The sequence below is a fragment of the Brassica rapa genome, chromosome A02 (assembly GCF_000309985.2).
Source record: "Brassica rapa cultivar Chiifu-401-42 chromosome A02, CAAS_Brap_v3.01, whole genome shotgun sequence".
Lineage (NCBI taxonomy): Eukaryota > Viridiplantae > Streptophyta > Magnoliopsida > Brassicales > Brassicaceae > Brassica > Brassica rapa.
In genome coordinates this window covers 13,811,032-13,828,534 of record NC_024796.2, presented here as the reverse complement: position 1 = coordinate 13,828,534, position 17,503 = coordinate 13,811,032, and the positions used below count along the sequence as shown (strand labels likewise).

Sequence of the window (17,503 nt, the reverse complement as noted above, 5' to 3'; positions counted from 1 at the left end):
ATGTTTTTTTTTTTTTTGGTGTAAATGTTAAGAGTTTTCCCTCCAATGTTTTAAAAATAGAATCAAACATCGAATCGATGAGACTGGTGACTGGTGAGCTATGGATCAGTTTGATCTATATGAGTATATGACTATGGCAAAATATAATGATATCTTATACACTTTTTTTTTCTGAGTCGACATATCTTATAGACTCTGAAATCTTACATGGGTCAAGTATCAACTATTTACGTTTACCATAAACAGATACTATGTGTGTATCAAGAATGGTACCTTTTTTTTTAACTTCAGTTCATATTAAGTTTGATATGCTAGGAAAACCAGTGTCTATAGATTAATGACTATTATATGACAATCATGATTGAAACGCTTTCATATCAAACTGACCATATATAACAAACTTAAGTTACTCATAAAGTATGTTTTAGTATATGTAGAATGCAACTTCATGAAAGTCGTAACAGAGTGATTCGTATTTGGTTTATAATTAAGGGCTAAACTATGGTACACAACAAAATGTGAAAACATTATATCACAAAAGCAAAGTGCAAACGTTAAATATACAGAGATCGTTTTCATTGAAACGTTAAAAGCATTAAAACGTTGAAATGTAAGTTTTATAGTATAAAATCTAAAACACGGTTCCTTCGTAGATGGTCGAGAGTCTTTTAATCGATCGAGCCGCAAGCTTCTTGGCTCCCACCGATGCATATCTTTTAAATCTCCGTACCGAACCGGACCGGGAATAACCGCTCGTAGTAGCAGTCTTAAACGGTGTCGTTTTGTTAAGCACCTTTCCCTTTTGTGCCATCATCGTCTCGTTTGCACTTCTGTTTACAGCGACGCTCCGTTCGTTAGGCTGATTCAACATCATCACCGGAGATATCCTCCCGCTCTTACGACGGCGATTCTTCTTCCCCGCGGCTTTCTCGATCGCGACGCTGGCTTTCACCGCGAGAGCCGCCATGTCCGACGCCGTGAGACGGTACTGGCGTTTAGAGATTGGGAGAACGAAGTAGATTTGGTCCGCCTGGAGAAACTCCTCCGATTCGATCGCCGGGATGAAATCGTCGTAGTAGAGAGAATCCGAGTTACATAGAAAGTAAGAGGAAGTCCGCGACGAGGATGAAGAAGAAGAAGATTCCGCTTCAAGAACCTGAGAGGCTAACACCGGGACATTGTATTCCCGGAGATCGCCGTTAACCGTCACGATTTTAGCCGTCGGCGATGAATCGCAGTCGCTGCGACCAACGGATACACAAAGGCCCATTCGAATTCTGATCGCTAGGGGGGAGAGAGAGAGTTATCAACAACTTAGAGAGAGAAAGAGGTGTAGAGATAACGCGTGAGTAACAGAGTCGGTTACGAAGGATATAAATAGAAGATGATGGTGACGTAAGCATTACTTAACCGGCTGATGTAAAAGGAAACGAAGCGAAAACCAATCGCGGTTTGTCTTTCTTTTCTCAAACCGGTTGCTGACGCGTTTGCTTAGCTGTGTCAGTTGACTCTTGTGTTACAAGGTGATTAAATTATGCATATTTTTATGATATGAACTTGGATGGATTCATTCGAACAATACGTGCAAAAATATGCATGCACCTGCGTTAAATATTTGACCAATCTAAACAATTCAATGTTTTAGATTTTCAAATTTTAAAGAGCTAGAGAAAACTGTAAATGGTTAACAAACTGTTCATCATATTATTGTTTAAAAAAAAATTACTAAATAAATAATGATTTTAATTATTAACTTTTAAAAATAAAAATAATCTACATAGTGTTCAAATTTTGAAAAAAAAATTATCAGATTTCTTACTAAGTGTATAGCTTCCTGAAATCTTAGGCGCAATCCTATTAATAACATAATCTTTAATTTATTAGCTTCAGTCTAAACATTTATTAGAGTGAATATATCATATATGTGTATTATATTGAGTTACTGGAATTTTAATTTGTTGATGTTAACATGTGTATGTGTATTATTATTTATTTATTTACCTATTAAAGTAATGATGTTAACTATTATTGACAATAAGTTTTTTTTGTCATCTTATTGACAATAATACACACCCAGATTTTCTTTTAGTTTTCTTACTGTCAAAACGTATGAATACGACATGGTTCCTTTAGATTAACGTATATCGTACAATTGAATGTATTATTATACGTAGATGTGCGTTTATATGGATGTCCTTTCTTTCTTTTTTTTTCACTGATATTTTATTAAAAGGAAAAGGCCCAAAAGAGCCCAATCCAAAACATAACAAAAGACAACAGGCCCATCAAACAGGCAATGCTGTACTAAACCGCTCTGGGCCTAAAGCCCAAAACGAAAACCGGAAGAGGAAGGAGTTGACAGCTTGCCCACCGCGTGTACGAACGCCCAGCATCCTGTGACACGTGTCAAGGCGAAAATCAACCATCTTCCACCGGCGCTGCAAAGGAGAGGCGACGGACTTCCGCCGTCAGCGGAACTGAAGCCGATGAAGAAAGATGCTCAGACAGAGCCTTCTTTACGGTTAGTCGAATCGCTTCCGGACCAGACGTTTCCAAATGATTCAATCGTCTTCAATCATCCCTCAACCATCGGTGAAGCCAAGGAAAGAGAGTCGATTGGGAAGAGGAAGAACAGAGACGCCAGTCAAACTAAACCGGGATAACCCCGATGAAAAGCCGCCGTCAGCACCAACGAGGCATGACGCGGAGCCAAAAGCCGGCGACACGGAGCTAAGGAATACACCGCATCCCAGAGTCAAAAGCCGGCCGCTCTCCGCCGGAGAAGAACGCGAGAACGCCGGAGACGAAAGCCGGTCAGATGAACCGTAGCCGGAAAACAAAAGGATATCTCTCTCTCACTCTCGAACAAATCTAACCTCTCTGAAAGAGAAGAGATTGATAAGAGAGGAAGAGATCGAAAGAGAAAAATCTCTCTCTAGGAGAGGAGAGAGAGCCGTCCAACAAGTCGCTATCTTATATGGATGTCCTTTCTTATCCATCCATACTGTAAATTTGACGTAAAAATATTTATTTGTAATACAAAAAATATTAAATTGTCAACTTCCCCAAGTAAAAGGTATGCACCAAGGTTTTCAAAACCGGACCGGCCGGTCGAACCGGTCCGACCGTGACTCGTTAAAGAAGCCGAATCCGGTTCGGTTTAAAACCCGGATTTGAGAAAAACCGGTGAAACCGGCTAAAAAACGGTAAAACCGGTGACCCGGTTCAACTTTGAAACCCGATTCAATAGAAATCAACATATAATTAATGTATTTTCAATTATTATTAAAATATAATATTTCATAATTAATGTTTATTTTTTACTATTTAATTAGTTTTCTAATTGATTCTTTTTCTAAAGAATTTTTTTTAAAAAAATTTCTTTTTGACTCTCATATTTTATTCTCATTTTTCTATATTCATAAAATTTAAGACTTTTAGTTGTAAAAATAAATAAATATGTAATTTAAATGGTCAGTCATTTTTTTATCAATTTTAGTTGATATGGTATTCACTTGTTTATATAACTAAACTTATGGTTATTGTTTATTATCTAATTAATAAAAGAGAACATAGAATATATTATACTTAGAACTATATTTTAGGACTATATAGTGTAAACATATGATTATTTAGATTTATTTATTTTTAAATAGAAAATCTGGTTTGATAGTTTTACCGAGTCGGTATCTGGTCCGGTTTTAAAAGCATTGGTATGCACGTTAAAGTGTATAATAATTTCCAAGAAAGAAACATAGTAGTATTAAAAACAAAATACATTTGACAAGGAAGTTTAAATTCAATATTGGTGAATTGTTTAGTGAGCTATTATTTCGCGTTTTAGCTAATAGATTCCATGTTGGTACGGATAGGTTGAAGAGAAAGAAGTCAGCAATGACCGGTCTCTCAGCCGTAACACGTGACTGAAAATGTATTACCGATAAGGAGACCAAAGCAATAAATAAATAAGCGTGAGGGAATAAGGTAAGGAAACCGCAGCAACCTTTTTCTTTTTTTAATGTAAGACCACAGGTCCAAACCAACTTGCTGTTTTTGACTTTCATACCATGCAATATATTGATAAAATAAAGAAAAAACTATGTGATATCCTACAAATGTCATATTATTATAAACACAACCAGATGGGACATTCACATTAATCCTCAAACTTTTATGCTTAATTCATATGATCTCAAAATTATCAAAAAAAATTTACTTAATTAATTAAAAAATATTTGATATTTCTTAGATACGATCTTAACCTCAAATGGTATAAACAAGTGCTACTTTTCTGAACTGTTTGTGTACATTTATAATGGTAGGCCTACATAATGGTATTTGCTGAAATTATGTTTTCTGATTATTTATTCAAAAAATATAAGTTGTAACTTTTTTAACATAACGAGTCGAATTTATAGAACAAATGTGTAATTATGGAACATCTTCAATATTTCATTGATATAGATGAACAGAAAAATATATTTCATTTTTGCGAATTATAAACACACATTTGTATGTAAAACAAAATTATTTTACAAAATTTAAGAGCATACTTCCTATTCTTGTAAGAAAAATTGTTCATAAAATTTGTTGTTTTAGCCTTTATTTAATTAATGATAATAAAATGTTGACAAATATTGATGCATAATATTTGAGATTGTATACTATTATTAAAAGTCAGTCAAAATTACGATAGACCATTTGATGAATTCATGTCAATCCGTTTGAAAAATGAAGATCATAAAGAAAATAATTTTTCAGAAGAAAAAACCTATAGCTGATAATGTCAAAATGAATTTAGCTTATCTGTCCGTAAAATTTTATGCCTTAAAAGTAGAGATGTCAGGTTTGAGAGTTGAGACTTTGGAAAATAAATTTAGCAACCGAATTTTGTTTCTGACCCAAGACGATTATGAATTTCAGTCCAAGGTTAAGAATTGATTGTTTTCAATTTCTATGAAACTATAAAATATTTCGGCCGTTTCACAAAGATAGATTTTTTAGTTTTTTCATACTTATTAAAAAATACATTAAATCGCTATGATAAATCGTTTTCTGTAATTTTAAAATTCCAATAACTTTAAACCAGTAATAATTTAATAAAATTAATTAATTTTATTAAAATTTAGAATTTTTTTATAAAAAAACACAAAAAATTTATCTTTGTGAAATATCTTTTTTTCTAAAACATTTATCTTAGTCGGAGAGAGTAATTGACAACTTTTTGAGTACGATGTCAACTTCATAAAAAATGTGTACTGTAGAGTATAAAATAGATTTAACTAATCTATTGGTTTTAAATAATCTTAAGTACTTTTTGTAACACTAATAATCTTAAGTACTGACCTAACTATCATTTGCTGTCACTCACTGTCATAACAATATTTAATGTGTAACTTTGTGTGCTTGGATTAGGTTAGTTACATGATAGTATTTGTCATTTAAATATGCTTAATAAGGTTTTTTGTCGACCAATATGCTTGATATTTCATTGAAGAACAAGTTTGAATTGAACTAATAACTTCATCATTGAATATTGATTACAAAAAAAACTTAATCATTGCATACTAATGGAATTTATAATATGCACTTAATCCATGTTTTTGTAACTACTTACATATCAATAGCATTAGTTAAATAAAAGATATTCCTCCTGTTTTATACTAAATGTTGTTATAGAATATAATTTTGGTTACAAAAATATCGTTTAAGAGTTATAATGCCAAATTTATTAATTTTATATGCTATTAATTTTTTTTTCTAATTTTTTTTTATATTGGGTTAAAATATTAAGTAATAATGTTTTATTTAGAAAAAAAATAAAATTAAATAATTTTTTAGTTTGTGAATATAAATATAAAATGACACTTAAATGAAACAGAGTGAATAGTAAAAGGACACAAAAGAGACACAAACGTAATTAATTATTTCATGAAACTGAGTAAAGTCGAACAGGTCGTACTGCGCAGGCCATGCAAAAAGCACCAAGGATTCACGTGTTCACTCCTTGACTTTGTACCCACTTAATGCTAGTAACTACATCAACACAGTGTTGATCAATTTTTTTTTTTATAATAAGAATTCAATTATTATTCGGTTCACGAAACTATACTTAAAATTTCTGCGTATTAAAAATGATTCGAAGTCTCTCTTGTATCTTCCACTTATCCATTAAATATTTTGTTCTTATGCATTAAAATTATAAAACTGTACTTTTTAAATACAAAATAATTCTAAAAAACACTCTTTATGAAACGAAAAATTATGTGTAGCATAATGATATACTTTGGATTTGACCCATTTTTATCCATGGTATATTATTATTTTACTATATATATATCTATGTTTTCTACTCTTCTAGGTATGTTTTCAGGTTCAGGTGCATTTCGGAGTAAAGCTATGACTTTGGAGCATTTTGGAGCATAAAGGACATTTCATCCGAGCTGACCACTTAGAGGTCGATGAGAGGAAGAATAATCGATCGATACGCATCAGTGCTGGCGATCGATATCAGGAAATGTCTCAACAGATGAAGATTAATATCGATCGACGTACACAAGTACCGTCGATCGATATCGAGACACCAGACGCGATATTTTGGATTCATCAGACTTAAAAACCAAGGCCAAGCCAAATTACCAAAATGCCCTGACGAGTTTTTAACCTAGTAGAATATATACTGCCTAAGTGTTTGACGGCAGGGAGAGCTTTTCTTTTCTAGACCTAGTTTTGTTACAAGTTTCATTTGGGAGAGAAGATCACTTGTGATTGGAACTCCTTGTTTCATTTTCTTATCATCTATTCTATGAGTTTCTATTTATCCATTGATATGAATTGCTTTGCTTTGTCTGAGTAGTTCAACTGTTAGATCCAGGGTTCAGATAGGTTTGTGGGATTAGCCCCAAACTATAGATCTGCCTTGTTGTGATATTCATGATAGATTTGTATTCATTGCTTGTTTTAGCCTAGCTAACTAGAACTTGATCATATGATTGCATATTCAAGCACCCTTGTTATCCCATCCTGACATCTATCTATCATATTAGGATTGCTAGAGAGGGCTAACCGCCAATTTAGGATCTTAGTAGAGCATTTTCATACTCGCGCATAGGCCTGGCTAGAACCAGTCGATCGATGTCCTCAACTGACAATCGATTGATGTTGGCAAAAGTGTATCGGTCGACGTCTTAATAGACTATCGATCGACACTCTCTTGAGTCTGCATCTAACCGGTGAAACACAAGATCTAGTCTGTTAACCAGTGGTACATGCGACAGCTGATCACTGAGTTAAGCGAATGAGCTCTAATATATTATGCATGCAACAGTTAGGCATCTATAGGAATTATAATCTCCAACACCTGAATAGTGGCCCTGCATCTAATATCACTTCCAACCTAAGTTACATTTATCATTTACTCGCTAGTTACGATTGCTATTTTATTTAAAACATTACAACCTTTAGAATTAATAAACACTAGATTTAATTGTTCCCTAGCTCCTTGTGGATTCGATCCCTAAGTACTACATCTGAATCTCTTTTGATGAGAGTAACACTCCGTAGGATAATTTGAGTGGTATCAAATAACATATATTCCATCATTTTTAAAATATATTATGTTTTAGAACTGTGCATATAGATTAAAAAATATTTATTTTTACATTTTATAAACAGTACATCATTAACTACAATTCAACTAATAATAAAATATATAATCATTGGTCATCTACCATTAGTTATTAATATATTTTACATAAAATTAAAAAATGTCAAGTAATTTGAAACAAAAATTTTCTCCAAAATGTCAAGTATTGAAAAAAAGAGAGTAGTAATTAGTAATATATACTCCATCCATTTCATTTTAGTTATCTTTCTATATTAAGATCAAACATATGATTTTGTATATTTCCAAAATAAAAACATAATTACTTATACATCTAACCATATTTCAATCAATAGAAAAATAAAATAGATAATCTTATTAATAAATTTTGTATTGAAACTCTAAAACGACATATTTATTTTGAAACGAAAATGTTTTCCTACGACGATAATTAAATCAAAATATAAGGAATATTAGTAGTTTCTTTCCCACGACACTTATACTAAAGCGGATGATATAGTATTAATTTACTTGCAAAAGTCTTATGTAATTATATCAAGTTGTTTGTAAATACATTAAATTATTTTGTCATTTACTTGACGATATCTTTAAATTACAGTAATGACAGCTTGCTGAACGCGTATTTATCATTTAATTACAACAAAAAAACGATTAGCAATGGAGAGAAATTCGTAAAACCACGCTCGTTGCAGACTTTTAAGTTTTATGTTTGACAATTGGCAGAAGTCATCAAGTTTTACTTGCTTCCGGGTTAGAATTGTTTGATAATATAGACAGATACTTTATGCATAATGAGTATATGAGTTTACAAGTTACAAATGAAAATATTTTATATATACGTGTGCGTGTCGTCAGAACAGTCACGCTATTGTTTCATCACCTCCCCGTGCATCTAATAAGTTTTAAAGATAAATCATATCGGATGTCATATAAGTTTATGATCATATTAAACTAAAGTTGGTCACGATATGTTGTCGTATAGTGAGGTGACGAAGTTCACATGTTGATCCGAAAAATGGGCGTTCTTAATAGCCATATAACATGTTAAATGATGTTAAAAAAAAAAATTTAGATAGCTTACCTAAGCCGTTTTGCTTAGATATATAATATAACCTGCTTGCACGTCTGCCTTGTTCCTTGCCAGATTCTGTTCCTAATTTCTGGTTTAGCTTATAACGTGATCGTGCGCAAGCACAATGACTTACTCTTACTCTTAGTTAAAAGTCTTAATTGAACAAATGATAGAGATAATTTGGTGATCCTAAGAGACCTAAAGTGGGCAGTAAAACAGATGTTTGTTTAACTATGTTATCAGTGGTGGAGTTAAAACGTTTCCTTCTATTCCGTCAGTTCATACGTAATTTTTTAGAGTTTTCTTTCATATTAATAACAAAAATAAGTGTTCGCAATTAAATCTGTTATTTATTTTACTATACACTTTCTAACAAATATCACCCACTAATATGTTATCAATTCAAATATATTCAATTAATTTCTTTGAGAAATATACAACTCATTTTTGTAGATAAATTTTTTAAATATTTATTTTTCGAGAACAGTTGAAGTATTTAAAAGCATCAGCAATGGCTAGCTAACACATTTGAGAGAGTATTTCACACAAATTGTTTAATTTTACCACTAAAATTTTTAAACAAAAAAAAAGACTGGATCAATAAGAAGATGTCACGTAGAGAGAGGATATAGGATATCTCATCTTTTCTCTTTTTAATATCTCTCTTTTTTCTTTTTAGTTTCTCTGCAGAGAAACGATTACTCTCACTGTCTTTCCTTTTTTGTAATTTTGAGCCTCACTGAGAGACTACAACTTGGGCCTGCCCTAGTAACCTTGAGCCTTATAATTATTTGAGAATTTTGTAAATTACTCTTTTAGATGATATACTATTTTCACATAGCTTAAAAGTGTATTACAATACAAGTTTAGAACAATCTTCAGTTACTACTAACACAACTCTACAAATATAATAGCCCCCAAACAGTAAAACAGTTTCAGTAAATAACCACAGTTATTGTGTTGATAAGAGAAATAAAAGAAAAAACCTCAAGCGTAACCAAGCAGAAGAAAATAAAACATGATTAGCCAAAATATATAACAATTCAGGTGTTGAAGCTATGTATACTCTGAACCCAACCAGTTTCTTCTCTGTACTCTCTGCAATGTCCAGAAGAATTATACAAACTTTATTTGGACTTCTTAGCTCGAGCCATAATCAAGACCTCCCCAACTGAAGTGAGATCCTTGTCTGACTAATGGGAAAGCGTGCATAAACACACAAACACAAACGCATACTGTTGCAACCGCAAGCATTGAGTGGATGATTGGAGTTGGAAACAAACGACGTGAGCCTGAAACCTTCTTCTGATACTTCAGAGCCACACTTGCACATGTGTTGCAAGATCTCTTGATCTCTGAGCTTAGTCTCTTACTCAGACCAATCTGATCGATCCCGTTCTCTATGTTCAGAGATATTTGACCGTTTTTCTTATCTGCAAGTTTACGAGCCACCAAGGTGTTGTAACCGTGGTTGTTCCTCATTGCAGCATAGCTAAATGGAGTCTGTCCGCATGCATCGATCAGTGTATTCCAGGACGACAATCCAATCTGAAACCAGAAACAAAGTGAGAAACACTCACCAGAAGAGAGAACAAAGGGTTCTAAGAGAAGAAACTTTACCTCTTGTGGATCATTAGTGAGGACATCAATCATATCATCTGAGCCAGATGTAGAAGCAGCCAGATGCAGAGGTGTGATACCACCAGGTCCAGTGATGTTAGGCAAGAAGATGAACTTTTTAGCGGTGGAATTAACGGAATAGTGTATCAGCGTTTCAGCCATTTTTGTGTTCCTCCTTTTAACAGCGCGGTTCAGTAGCTGAATCTCAGCCAGCATATCTAACGACTCTGTGTTCATCAGACCGTCTTTGCCCAAGTTTCGCTCTACCATCATATCTAGAAGCGTTCTCACGAGAAAAGAGTAATCTCTTTCTACAGAGCATACGAGGAGAAACTTGAAGCGAGAGAGAGAAAATTCAGATGCACATTTCTTCTGAAATAGCCAACCGAGCTCGTTCAAGAAACAAACAACTTCTTCTCTTGATCTTGGACGATCTGAGCTGTGTTCTGTCAGCTCATTTGGATGAAACTCGTCTTCAAGACGATTCAACTCTTTGCAAATCGTGGCACTGGCAATAATCAACGGGAAACTGTCGCTTCTGAATCCGTTCTCCACCTGTGCCCACACAATAGGTAAGTGTTAAAAATATTTTACTAAGAAACTATAAGTTTGGTCGTTTTGAAGTCTTACCTCAACAAAACATCGCCCCAGAGAACCAAGGGTTGGACCCTTGACTTTGAACCTATTTACAGTTAACTCATCAAACTTGGTACTCCTATGCGCTGTTCCAGTTACCTCCATTGATGAATAGTTACCCATATGCGCGCAACGAAAACTGCAGCATAATGACCAAGAAGCTCAGGACCAAAAAGACAAAACAGAACCATGAGAAAAATTGCTAAATTGTTTACCTGATTCCATCATTAGTCAAGCTTCTACCCCTTACTACCAAAGTTGTTTCTTCACCGGCCACAACAGCAAGAGGTGACACCGTGATCAGCTCTGGTGAACTCAAAGTCCTCCAAGATTCGCTCAGACGAATTCTACCTGTAACATTGCATAGAAATGACTAAGTTATATTATCTTTGCAAACCATACGCAACAATGGACACAGAAGTAGCAGCTAACGAGCACTCACCATGTTTGTATGACGCCAGCTGTCTCCCTGTGTTGACCAAAAATCTCGTGTTGCTCCAAAACTCTGAATCTTGAACCAAAGAATTAACCCGCTGCAGCAAGTTTTCTTCAAGCTGAACGAAAAAGAAAGATATAAAAACCATCAGATGCTTTAGAGAAAATTAGAACTAAAGCAAATTCACTCACTTGTTCCCAAGCAGAAGCTGACATTGCCACATAGACAGAGAGAACAACACAGCCAGGCCTGATATAACTCTCCATTTCTGATGGAATGCTAGATAGCCAGCTATAGATCTGAAATTAATTTGTAGCTGTTAAGAACTTTGGACTTAAAAGAGAGGAAACCAATAAAAATCTTTTACAGTTTAAGAAGTTATCACCTCGGTTCTCAATGTCCCAGGGAGCTGACTAGGATCTTTTCCAAGTAGCTTGAATACTATCTTTCCAGTGCGGTCCTGAGCATCAGAGTTCAAGCTGGGAGGAGAATTATCCGAACCAGACGAAGCATAACCAGACTGATGATGATGTCTGGATACTTTAAAATTAGGATTTGCTGCAGCACCTCTGTTTGATGCACCAAAGAGCTCGAGGGGCAAACAACTAGTCCTGGGACTAGGACAGGAGTTTCTGCAGTTGTTGTTAGATCTCATGGTTTCAGGAGATGTCTGTAACGGGAAGAACTCCTGCATGACCGGAGATGACGATGGCGATCTATCTCCAACGGGGTTACTGCTCGCAGAAGAATAGTATTTCCCTGAAGATGCAACCGTTGGTTGACTCTCATCTTCTGGTGAGGAGGTGAACAGTCGTAGAGATAAGTTAGGTCTAGTGTCCTGAGCGTGTAAATCTGAATCCTGAGAAGGAGATGGGTGACTGCTACTGGTTCTCTCTCCTTCTCCAAAAGAGGTAAACTCCAAAGTTCTCTTTTCTAAATTTGTTGTAGTGGCGTGATCAGAATAAGTTAACTTAGTTTTCTCGTTGCTGTCTTCGTTACCAAATCCACCTTGAGATAAAAAAGCTATGGCCTCAGGTCCAGATGAACCCAAAGTTGTCGAGAGAACAGCAAGCAAGTCCATTGTGGATGGAGAAGAGACCCCATTCATGTCATTTTGTGGGTTCATATCTGAAGGTTGATCAAGATTTTTCCTGGCTAAAACTCCGATATTATTCAACTTTGAGACAAGATCCACAGGCAACGGCAACGCTTTGATTTTGTTAAGTATCTGAAGAAGTTGCTCTCTTTGTGGCACTGCAGGAGACCCATTAGGCTTAGCATCGTTCCTACCTGAGAATTTGTTAATAATAAATATATTTTTAGTACAAATATTACTAGAGAGGAGAATGATGAAGTAAGTACCTTGTGCACAAGCTAAAGCTGTTAACAAAGCCATAACATCCATGTTAGCGTTATTAGAGGTATTATCAGGAGCCACAATCTCCTCAGGCTGAGTTTTCCTCCTCCGCCTGTTATGTCCAGCCAACCTTCGCCTGCAACTTCTCTTTCCTTCATCAAACTCGGAAAGAAGATGAAACCTACAAACACAAAAGCCCCCAAACGTTTAAGACCTAATCATATATTTCCCAAACAAAGTGGGTGTGTCTTCTCACCTGCTACACTGTTGGCAAAACCTCTGCATCTGTTTTCCAACAAGAGCTTTGGTAGCTTTGCTGTGAACCTCACAGACTTTATGTCTTCTGTGATAATCCTTGGCTATAGACAGATCTTCGATACAGTTATCAACCTGACACTTGGGGTAGTTCCCACCTCCTGCACTTCCCGGAGATCCTGATTTAACCCTCTTGTTAGGCCCGGTTATGATCGGTGCATCATTAAAACCGCCGCTGAGATTCAAATCAAGGCCTCTAACTTCTCCCTCGTGACTCACATTGACATTATTAGCCTCCGCTTCTACAGGTTTAGCTTCAAATCTCTGGCTGTCCCATTCCCACAAGTTGGGATTCCAATCAGCTTTCGGTTGTGGCTGAGACGAGACAAGCCAGTGCGGGTGGTGTTTTCTTGGCATAGGATGGTGAAGTGAAACAGGAGCAGCAACTTGAGGACCAACCTCCTCCATTTCTCTCTCTCTCTCTCTCTCTCTCTCTCTTTACACGTTTCAGCAGCAGCTGGAGATCAACGGAGATTAATAAAGAAAAGTTTTCTTATCACTTACGAAACCAATCAACATCTTCCACAAACTCTCAATAGATTTGAGAAGGAACGAATCAAATTTGTGGTTACCTTAGCAAAATCAAAGTACTACATAGATTCCCCAGCTTGATGAATCACTGAAACCCTTTTTTTTTCCTCAGTCCAGACGAAATTGAATTGAACTGCCAGAGAGACTTGTTGAGTAACTCCAAAATCGAATCTTGACTTTCGAGATCGATCAAGGAACGAGAGGGGGAGGCAAAGGGTTTTTTTCTTCTTAGCTTATCTTTCTGCCTTGTATTCCCCTCTCAATTGAGATGTTTCTCTTTCTCTGTTCGTCGTCTTCTTCGTTTTGAGCCTTTCCTTTGTTCTGTCTGTGCCGTCGCCATCTTCTTGCCTTTTACCGAACTTTTCTTATTTTTGTTCGGTGATGGCATAAACTGTAAATTCGAAATGTACAAAGGGGTGTCTTCTGTAATATGTTTTGACTCCCAGTCCCGTTGAGAAATATATGATTTAAGTTGTGTGTATCCACAGTTACATTTGAATTGATTTATAATTATATATACTAAAATAATAAATTTACTGTTTAAACCTAATTATTTAAATTTGGTACTATTAAGCTTTTAATTTTAAAATATATTTTAAACTTTTTCTGATAGTACAAATAGTTTAAGTAGTGAATTTTATAAGATTTGTTGTAATTTAAAAATACTTTTACGAATTTTGAAGTTAAAGATATCAAAATCAATCTTACATTTTATATAAAATTTTAGAATATTTTAAACAAAATCACAATAACTTTCATAATTCATCCAAAATCATCGGAAAACTCATCTTCATATAATACATACACAAATGTTGAACAAAAAAAATACATACACAAATTCACAAACAACACCACAAGAGTAAAATCTTTGTTACTTAGGGATAAACATATTCATTGCCTTCTTTTTGACATATATACATATGTACAGTCTTTTGTTCTTTCATATCTGAAGAATGGCAAGAAGATTGTTATGTAATGGATCAGAGACATGATCAACAAGATTTTGTACAGGTCCTTTCCCTGTAACAGCAGCTTGTGCATAGAATCCGAGCCACGCCACCATCGCTAGCCTCCCGTTTTTGATCTCTTTGACCTTAAGATCTTCAAAAGCTACAGGGTCTTGGGAGAGGTTCAAGGGATCAAAAAGCGTTCCTCCTGGATAGTTTATGTCTCCTGGCAAGTATATTCCCAGTGGCTCCAAGGCCTCAATGCCACAGTATCTTGCATATTCCGGTCCTACCTGTAAACAGGAAACAAAAGTTTTTAAGAGAAATTATGAGTTGATGAAGCATATATGTGTGAGGTATAGTTACCATCAAGAGTGCTTGGCAAATGGCTATAACAATGACACCTTGGCTCCCAGCTACGTGAAGCCCTGGGATGCCTAGGTAGTCCAACGTCTCTCCCTAGTGAAAAAAAATGAAATGGTTATATATAAGATTGACTGAGCCTGAGAGATGCCATTGACATATATGATGTTTTAGATGGTTTTGTTGTCTTAAAATGTAAGATGTTCGGACATTTTATATGTTAATTTTGATTTTATTAAAAACATTTAACCAATTAGATTTTACAGCATTTTTTTATAATTAGTTTAGTTATTTTTAATTTATATATTTAAAATACTTGTAAGAGAAAAGTGAATTTTCTTAATCTTTGTGATTTAACCCAAAACATCATACATTATAAACATTAACAACTTTGGTCTGTGTTTAAAATGGCGCTCGCCTTTTGCGCCATGGCGCGAGGCGCACTCAGGCGACGGCTCCATCGCCATGTACCTCCTAGGCGAGGGTGGGTTCCGTAAGGCGCTCGCCAAGTGCGCATTGGTCATAAGGCGGTGCCTTAAAAGGCAACGCAAAGGCGAGCCATGGAGACGATGACGTTAACCGATACTAAACCACGTAGAAACCCTAACTTAATAAATGGACCAACCTTAAACCAAACTTAAAACCAAACGTCTAAAAACTTATCAAAACCCTAGCTTGCTCTTGTAGAAAAGCAAAGTTAAAAACTTAACAAAACATGGATCTCACGGACTGTGTTTTGCATAAGGTTAGTACGTACTCTCTTCTCTAATCTCATGGGGCTTTCTTCTGATAAAAACTATTTAATAAAGGCAAAATCACGTGAATGAAATTTGTATATTACGCACGGATACATAACTAACGTAGTCTTCAAGTGGGTCTTCAAGGCGAGCGCTTTCTTGCGCCATGGCGCAAGGCGCAAGGCACACACCTTATCGCCTTGGATCGCCATGCGCCATTTAAAACACAGACTTTGGTAGATTGTAGGTTAATGAACAAGAACCTGAAGCTTAGAGTAACCAACTCGCCACCATACGGGTTCAACAAAATGAAAAGCTCCAGTGAGATCAAACACTTCTGGGATCAGAGCACCCAACGCTGCAAGCATGGCCCAACGAGCATGAAGTATTTCAAAGCTGCAAAAAACAAGAGACAGCTTCAAAATCCTAAACTTTACAGAACAAATATAGAAACTAGCTAAAAGGAGGAAGACTCACTTGAAGTACTTATCAAAGTTCAAACGATCCTTGCCAAGTCCTGCAATGTCGAATCCATAATCACCGGGAAGTTCTCCAGTAAGGTAAGGAGGGTAATCATATGGGATGGGACCAAACCAACGGGGACGTTCTTGTCCGTACCACTTGCTGCATACTTGCAGGAACAAACCAAAGGAAGTAATGTTACAAGAAAACATTTGTCTTTACAAACTTCACTAAGTCAAACAGAGTGTTGTAATTCAATTAACATACCTGTCGGCTCTAGCCTTCTGAGCTTTGGCGTTGAATCTTGAAGCGTTCTCTACGGCTTCTTTCTTTTTCTCCTCTAATCTCCGCCGTAGAGATTCTCCCAAGGAGCTGTTCGCGATTGCTTTAACCGCCGTGAACGGAATCGCCGAGAAAACCAGCACACCGGCGAGCTAAAAAGACGGAAGCGAGTGTCAACAAAGGAAGAAGAAGAAGCTGAGGATCAATCACTCAATGAAAACAAACCTCTTGCCATGAAGCTCTGCAAATCGAACGGGGTCTTTTCACGGCGAGTCTACGACGAGGCGGCTCAGGCAGGAGTCTCCTGGGAAGAGAGTGGAAGGTCGAGGACAGTGACAGCATATCCTGAAACAGAGCCATGGTTTCGGCTCTTCTTCGAATCTTGATTTGTTTTTTTATTTATTTAACTGATTCAGACAACAGCTTAATTTTCTAAGTTACGGGTCTGTTGACGTGTCTTGATCTTAACCTGAACTTTTCACATCCTTCCTGGGCCGGATATTTTAGGCCCAATCAATTATTGGCTACGGTCCTACGGAGCATCCTTGCTTTGATGATCTATGGTCAAGTCCTTTCTTACGCCGGGGGAGTATCGGTTTGGTTTGGACCGGATATTTCAAATATCGGATGTAGTTCGAATAGGAAGTTAGATGATCTATATAGAAACCGGCAAGTTTTCGGTTTAGATTGGTTTGGGTAGGTTCGAATTTTGACATGTTCAAATTGTAAAATTAGGAACCGAAAAATACTAAAAAGGATTTAGCTCTTGTTTGGTTCTGATTCCGGTTTGATTATTTTGGGTAGTTGAGATGAAATATCAGAGTAATTAAGATGGTTCAGATAAAAACCCCAGACAAATCGGATTGTTTTAGATATTTTGGATAAAAATATTCGGATACTTTCAGATAATTTTGGGTAATTTGATATTTTTTGATAATTTGTTTTTAAATATTTTTGGATATTTTAATAGATACTTCAATTATATATAGTAATATTATGTGTATATATAATTAATATTTTAATATATTTGGATACTAATTCGGTTTCAATTGGTTATTTCGAATATAAAATTATAGAAACCATTTAGATATTTGAGGATTTCAGTCTAGTTTTAGTTTTGT

The 17,503-nt window shown here is 35.6% G+C and overlaps 3 protein-coding genes across 5 annotated transcripts; all 3 read right to left on the bottom strand.

Annotated features, from left to right (window-relative positions):
- Positions 1-449: 449 nt before the first annotated feature.
- LOC103853035 lies at positions 450-1,572 on the bottom strand. Its single transcript, XM_009129938.3, has one exon. It carries the CDS (start codon positions 1,268-1,270, stop codon positions 632-634), a length of 639 nt encoding a protein of 212 aa, XP_009128186.1. The 5' UTR covers positions 1,271-1,572; the 3' UTR covers positions 450-631.
- Positions 1,573-9,534: 7,962 nt separating this feature from the next.
- LOC103853034 (squamosa promoter-binding-like protein 16) lies at positions 9,535-13,989 on the bottom strand. Of its 3 annotated transcripts, XM_009129937.3 has the most exons (11): positions 13,633-13,989; positions 13,002-13,517; positions 12,751-12,926; positions 11,774-12,678; positions 11,580-11,687; positions 11,395-11,506; positions 11,168-11,303; positions 10,947-11,091; positions 10,317-10,871; positions 10,216-10,244; positions 9,876-10,183 (listed from the first exon to the last, which is right to left on the bottom strand). In XM_009129937.3, exons 2-11 carry the CDS (start codon positions 13,466-13,468, stop codon positions 10,138-10,140), a joined length of 2,679 nt encoding a protein of 892 aa, XP_009128185.2. In that variant the 5' UTR covers positions 13,469-13,517; positions 13,633-13,989; the 3' UTR covers positions 9,876-10,137. The 3 variants fall into 3 exon arrangements, with proteins under 3 accessions (XP_009128184.2, XP_033140650.1, XP_009128185.2); XM_009129936.3 differs by having other exon boundaries at positions 9,535-10,244; positions 13,633-13,985; XM_033284759.1 differs by lacking the exon at positions 13,633-13,989 and having other exon boundaries at positions 9,535-10,244; positions 12,751-12,796; positions 12,835-12,926; positions 13,002-13,246.
- A 345-nt stretch (positions 13,990-14,334) lies between these two features.
- Positions 14,335-16,843, bottom strand: LOC103853033 (chlorophyll a-b binding protein 7, chloroplastic). Its single transcript, XM_009129935.3, has 6 exons — positions 16,608-16,843; positions 16,368-16,534; positions 16,116-16,262; positions 15,902-16,034; positions 14,905-14,997; positions 14,335-14,831 (listed from the first exon to the last, which is right to left on the bottom strand). Exons 1-6 carry the CDS (start codon positions 16,740-16,742, stop codon positions 14,532-14,534), a joined length of 975 nt encoding a protein of 324 aa, XP_009128183.1. The 5' UTR covers positions 16,743-16,843; the 3' UTR covers positions 14,335-14,531.
- Positions 16,844-17,503: the final 660 nt, after the last annotated feature.